The sequence below is a fragment of the Orbicella faveolata genome, unplaced genomic scaffold, assembly GCF_042242905.1.
Source record: "Orbicella faveolata isolate gen_17 unplaced genomic scaffold, um_ofav_v1 contig_14, whole genome shotgun sequence".
NCBI lineage: Eukaryota > Metazoa > Cnidaria > Anthozoa > Scleractinia > Merulinidae > Orbicella > Orbicella faveolata.
In genome coordinates, this window is record NW_028301541.1 from 51,220 (window position 1) to 57,339 (window position 6,120).

Sequence of the window (6,120 nt, forward strand, 5' to 3'; positions counted from 1 at the left end):
CACTATTCAAAAAAAGTTTCTATAGTTTACTTTCGGGGAAGTAAGCAGACTTACACAGGCTATAATAATTACAAAACACCTGCTCAATATGTACAGAGAGCAGACTTAACAAAGAAAATAAAGACATGACTTTTTATTCACTTTGTACCTAATTAAAATGTAACCTTAAGGTGGCTTACTACAGTTTTTTGGAGACTCAGTAGCGCGCGCTTCCATTGCCTGCCAGACGTCAGTATTAATCGTGTGTGTAAAAATGACGCAAGCAATCCTAAGAAGAAATGAAAACCACTTCAACACTTGAAAGGCATTAAATCACTTTGGTATAAGTAGCAATGGTTTCAAACTCTGTTCAATAAGCCCAGCACCAAAAAACTATGACAAAAAAGTTCTATACGCGATACATGACGTGACATGAGCACACGCTTAAATAAATTACGAAGTGTGCTTTTCTGAATTTTTGTGATGTCAGCATGACCAAATAAATGCTAATTTTATTGAGTTCCTTTCAGTGAAGTTTTTTTTTCTAATTTGGCTCAGTTCTAACTACATACAATTCCTGTAAAATACCCTATTTTTTTTTTAAATCTGTCAGAGCTAATCTAATATATTTAGAACAATGACAAATTACAGAATATTGGAAAAACCGCCTGAACAACCTCGATTTTTTACCAATTCAAAATGTCAGGCAATATCATTTCCATGATGTGGCAAAGTATGAAAAAAATTCACTGAAGGAAAGTATAAATATTAAGGAGTTAAGGTCAAAATGAGGAATACATCTGCCTGTTATTAGATGAGATGTTGCCATGGTAATGGCCTTAATCCAAAAATTGACAACCAAAACATAAGCCTTATTTTAACAGTACCCATACTGGTAAATCTCTACAGCAAAAATTTTAAGAGAAATTAACTGAGTTTCCTTTTCTAACTCATGCTCTATAGGAGGGTGTTTGTAATTACTCTAGGGAGCCACCTTAAATAAAACACTCTTTTCTTTAGTTTGTTCTTATTTCAATGGGGTTGTGGAACATGGCCATCCACATAGAAATTCCTGGTTGCCTTTGGTAAAGTCACCTCAAGTCCTTCAAACTCCTTGGTTAGAATTATCTGGCAACCTGTTGATAAATAGATTGTTACTAATAGGTACAGTCAAGGAAAACAAAATTCACCCATTGTCAAGCGCCAATACATTGAACAACTTGACAGTTTTTAAATTATTTATGTCTTCAAAAGCAATATAAAATTGTTGCAACCTACAAATAAGTTAAGTCGTGCTGCACTTCATCAATGATATACTACTAACCTAATCTTGAGTTTTCCTGAAGAAATGGAGCCATATCCAGCATGTCATCCTCCCTAACAAAAACTTGACAAATTAATTTTGAAAACCCTTTTATAGGGGATTTTCCAAATTTAGCAAAGTAGTCCTTAGTTTGACAAGGCTTTCATTTGACTATAGAATCAGTACCAAGGGGGTGCAACTAAATGTACCAAATGTGGTCTAGAGGATCATCTGAATTATTTCATGTTAATTTGTAATTAAAGTGGCTTACTACAGTTTTGATGGATTATAACAGCCCAACTTCTAACTCTTTTAAAAAATATTCCAAGATGTTTTTCCCTTCTCAAGTCTTTTACCTTTCTATGTAAAACTTGAACAATTAAACGTCGACAAAGCCAAAATGAACGACCGAGCACCCAAGGAGAGACTGGACACTGGTAGGTTAAATCACGTTTTTCTCAAAATCTACCTGTATGACCCCACGTCAAAATTTCAGGACAGCAGAAACTGGCTCTGATTTAACATTCATGCAAAGTACAATAAAAATCTGTAAGACAGATTTTTCGCAAACTAAGAAAATGTAAAATCAAAAAGAGCTCAAAATCCATCTTACAGATTTTTTAAAAATTTTGGCTTTAAATGTGATTTACCCCTACAAATCAACTGTGAAAATTTCACCATGGGTTGTAAAGTAGGTTTTTGAGCAATCCTTGACCAAAGGCTGGCTTTTACAAACTTGTATGAGAACTGAATTGCGCATGCCCTTTATTTTAAGCGTGCGCTCATGTAACGCCATGTATCGCGTGCGAGAGAGTGAGCCGTAGAGTAAATTAGAGCTCTTTTACCGGTTATTTATTGAGCTTTTTATGTGATACTTTTTTGGCCCTAAGCTTAAAAACAAGTTTGAACGGAGTTTGAAACTATTGCTACGTATACCAAAGTGATTTAACGCCTTTCAAATGCTGAAGTTGTTTTCATTTTTCTTACGGTTACTTGTGTCATTTTTGCACGCACGACCAATACTGACGTCTGGCAGGCAATCATAGCGCGCACTACCGAGTCTCCAAAAAACTGTAGTAAGCCACCTTAAGTTCAAAACAACTTTCTTTGAAATTCACAACTAAAGAATCCTGTGTTTCAATTAATTGTCTTTCAGACAGCTAGTTTTATAACTTTCCACTAAAAGCCAAACAAAGATGATAATAATAATAATAATTATATTATATTAAATGAAAAAAATTTATAGCACAACTTACCATGAAATGATCAAGTGCACTTTACGTCATAAAAGTTAAAACTAATCCCAAAAGTCTTAAATTTACAATAGTTCCAAAAGAACAAACCATGTTAAAATGAAGTTTCACTTCTGGTCTGTTATTGCATAAGTGTAACAGGTACCTGGGATCTGGCCTTGCTCCCTATAAATTATTTTCTAGGAACATTTGTTTTTTTGAGAGATAGAAGAACAACTTACTTCTCTTCTGGTTCTGAAAGCTTTTCCAAGTAGTCTTCCCTTACATAAATATGACACGTGGAGCATGCTAAGGATGCTTCACAAGCTCCTTGTGGACAAAATAATGAAACAACTACATTAAAATGTGAGATTTTTGGTGCACTCTTATAAAGGCCAAAGTTTCTGGCCAAAGTTTCACAGCAGGCTTTCTCCTTAGAAATTTAATACATGAGGGTGGGAGGGTTTAGAGTAATCCCTATAACACATGATGCAAACATGATAATCGTAAGCTAAAAGGGCCTAAATCTGTGAAGGAAAAAATATGAACAGTTGATAGGTTTAGTGATGGGATGGTTTAAAGTTACTATAAATAGTTACTATGAACAATACTATAGATACTATAAACCAGTATATCACCCCTGCTTAATAAAGCACCAAGTTCACACCAAATTATTACTCTTACAGGTTTTATTGCCTAATGGCCTTGGTATTCAACTGTTAATACAGAGGACTTTGTCCAGGTGTTAGCTACCTATGAAATCCATGACACCCATCATCAAGTGCCAAGCCAGCTGCATAGCCTACCTTCCATTTCAATGCCATGACGATGTGCCAGGTATAGCAAGTTATCTCCTACTTTCCCTTTTACTTTTATTCGATTGCCATCACGATCAATGTATGTCACATTAACACTGCAATGAAAAGACTTGAACTTAGTAAAGTTTTACAGATGTGTGTTGGAAAATCCAAGATGTCAAGAATATGGTGATCTATGGTGTCTCTTGACCTAAAATTGCTTTTTAACAACGTTCCTATCAAGGGTGCTTGCTACGATAACTGAAGAGTGACCCTGCACTTTCAGACCTTCAATAATTATAGTTCTATACTTTAATTATAATTCTACACTTCTATATAATTCTATACTGAGATCAACGAGAAGCGTTGACACATTCTTTAAGCCTTTCAACAGCCAAAAGTCCTCATCTCACAGGAGCAAGTACATAACATTGAGCAAGTCCAGCAGTGGGCAGCAAGATTCATGAAACAAGATTACAACTGGAATTCTAGTGTATTTTAAATGCAACAGTTACTATCTCTGGAACAATCGAGTGAGACAAGAAGAGTTGCTTATACCTAATTATTATCACTGTTCTACTCACGTCACACAATACCATTCTAGTACTGCTTTTATATAACTGCCAACTTTTTCTGAGTTATAGGCCTGAGATTTTTATCCTTGTAGTGCCAGGTTTTTTGAAGAAGACACAAACATATCCGAAGATTCCCGAAGACATCCGAAAACTTCCAAAGATGTCCAAAGTCTTTTGAAGATGAGGTTATCAAAAAATGCTTTAGCCACAGCGACATACAATAGCAGAAGTGGAAACAGCCCTGACATTTCTCAGTCCCAGTCTCAGGACATGTATCGCTAAACATGACCTCAATCCCAGTGCTTTCTAATTGAAGAAGGAAGTATCCTTAGTTACACATGGTTTTCATTTCTTACATCGGTTTGGGTTTACATATTTTTGGAAATTGTGTAAAGCAAAGCTGCAACCACTCGCATTTTTCAAACAGGCATGAGAATTTGGCCTGTAAGCATGAGCTGGCGTGAGATTAAAGTTTTCAACCCACAGGCGTAAGACTCACGCCTAAGGCATGAGAGTTGGCAGGTATACTTTCCTACAACCAAGGGTGTGCTATGGCCATTACTTATACAGCTTCTTTTCTCGTTCCTAACCCTAACTGTTAAGCTAGATGTAGAAAACCCTCCATCCATTTCTCAATGGAGAATGAAAAGGATTGAAAAATTACCTTCCTTGACACATCAGTTTCAAGAGAGCAACTGCAAGATGGCCACCTTACAGCCAGCATTTACAGTAAGCCCACGCACACTGAGCAGCACTTAGCATGTGATCCACACCACCCTCAATCAGTAAAACAAGTTACTGTCTTTACAAAGGCTTTATGACTGGGTGAAGTGTCTCATCATGCAATCCTCAGTTCTCTTCAAGGAATTAGGCTTTCGAACCCTCTGAACAAATTTTGTTGGGCGTCTGTCAGCCAACTGTTTGCTGTCTGTTGGCCAACTGTAAGCCATTTGTTGGCCTTAAGTCCACTAACTGTGGGCCTTTCATTGGCCAACAGTTGACTGTTGGCTGACAGATGGCAGACAGTTTTCATTCCGTTTCAGACTCAAGTGTTGGCCAACAGTAAGCCAACAATTGGCGAACAATCAGCAAACTGTTGGCAATCTGTTGGTGATCCAGGGTTATCATATATAAGATGATTATGTAATTTTCTACTTTGTAAATGGTATACTTATATATTAAACTAATAAATTAATATTTAATTATTTAACAATGCTCAAGCTTTTTGCATTACATTCTAGTTGCATTCATAACTAACATGTATTAAGCCGGAGGGGGGTACTCCCAGAAAAATTTGGTGGGGGTGCGTGGCCCACCTCCCAAAACCCTAACCCTATTTATGACCAAAATCTGTGATTTTCCCTACCCTATTTATGACCAGACCAAAAGTTCAATACCCTGTTTATGACCATTACAGCTGACACAGTTGCCCTAAACATAATTTTTGGAGGGCTTTTGTTTATGGTGTTATCGATAATGATGAAAAAGTACCTTCTTCTAAAAAACACACCCAATTTATGACTGGAGTACAAAAACCATACCCAATTTAAAGACCAAAATGGCCAAATCGATCCTATTTATGACCAAAACGGCTGAAAAACCATACCTTTGGGGCCGCACATAGCTACATTGCCCATGTAAGGGAGTACCCCCCCCCCCCCAACTGGGTATTAAGCCAATTTCCATTGGGTGATATTTTATTGATTTACATGCATGACTTGCATATATGGTTGCTTCTGAAGCGATGTTGTCGTGTAAAGTTGAAAATATTAATTGTTTTAGGACTAAACTGGCAAGTTAGAAGTTAAGCTTTCACCTACACTTCATCTGGTGATTTTGGATCTTGCATCTCGTATTCCCCCGAGTGAAGAGGCCCTTGACAGTAAAGTAAAAGATACATTATAGATGGGTGTCTACATGAATACCAGATTGCAATAAATTGGTTTAAAATCACGAAAAGGAGCCACTACTAGCTACTACTTTTACAACAAACCTGCACGAATAAAGAAAAGCCGTTTGTTGTTGAGCTTATTTCTCCTTAAAACTTTTCGTGAGAGTACAGTGGTCGTCTGCATGGCATCTGTAATGTGTTTCAATAGCTGTGTACTTCTCCGTATCAACATCATAGCAAGAGAAAAACTATTTGTACTTTCATCACGTCAATGTGATAGTAACATTTGAAACCATTAGTTGTTTTCCTGTTAATCGTGTCCAGTCTCCAGATCCACAAGCCT

General features: G+C 36.8%; 1 protein-coding gene across 1 annotated transcript; it reads right to left on the bottom strand.

Annotated features, from left to right (window-relative positions):
• Nucleotides 1-118: 118 nt before the first annotated feature.
• LOC110062367 (adrenodoxin-like protein 1, mitochondrial) lies at nucleotides 119-6,119 on the bottom strand. Its single transcript, XM_020769243.2, has 6 exons — nucleotides 5,880-6,119; nucleotides 5,707-5,761; nucleotides 3,321-3,427; nucleotides 2,757-2,844; nucleotides 1,304-1,356; nucleotides 119-1,115 (listed from the first exon to the last, which is right to left on the bottom strand). Exons 1-6 carry the CDS (start codon nucleotides 6,010-6,012, stop codon nucleotides 1,012-1,014), a joined length of 540 nt encoding a protein of 179 aa, XP_020624902.2. The 5' UTR covers nucleotides 6,013-6,119; the 3' UTR covers nucleotides 119-1,011.
• Nucleotide 6,120: the final 1 nt, after the last annotated feature.

Bases quoted from the DNA above. Each gene is read 5' to 3' on its own strand.
- LOC110062367 (XM_020769243.2), bottom strand. From the start codon at position 6,012: ATGATGTTGATACGGAGAAGTACACAGCTATTGAAACACATTACAGAT. The intron at 1,357-2,756 runs GTAAGTTGTTCT...AGTTTTTGTTAG, and splicing joins CTTTCAGAACCAGAAGAGAA to GGAGGATGACATGCTGGATA. The intron at 1,116-1,303 runs GTTAGTAGTATA...ATTTATCAACAG, and splicing joins TCAGGAAAACTCAAGATTAG to GTTGCCAGATAATTCTAACC.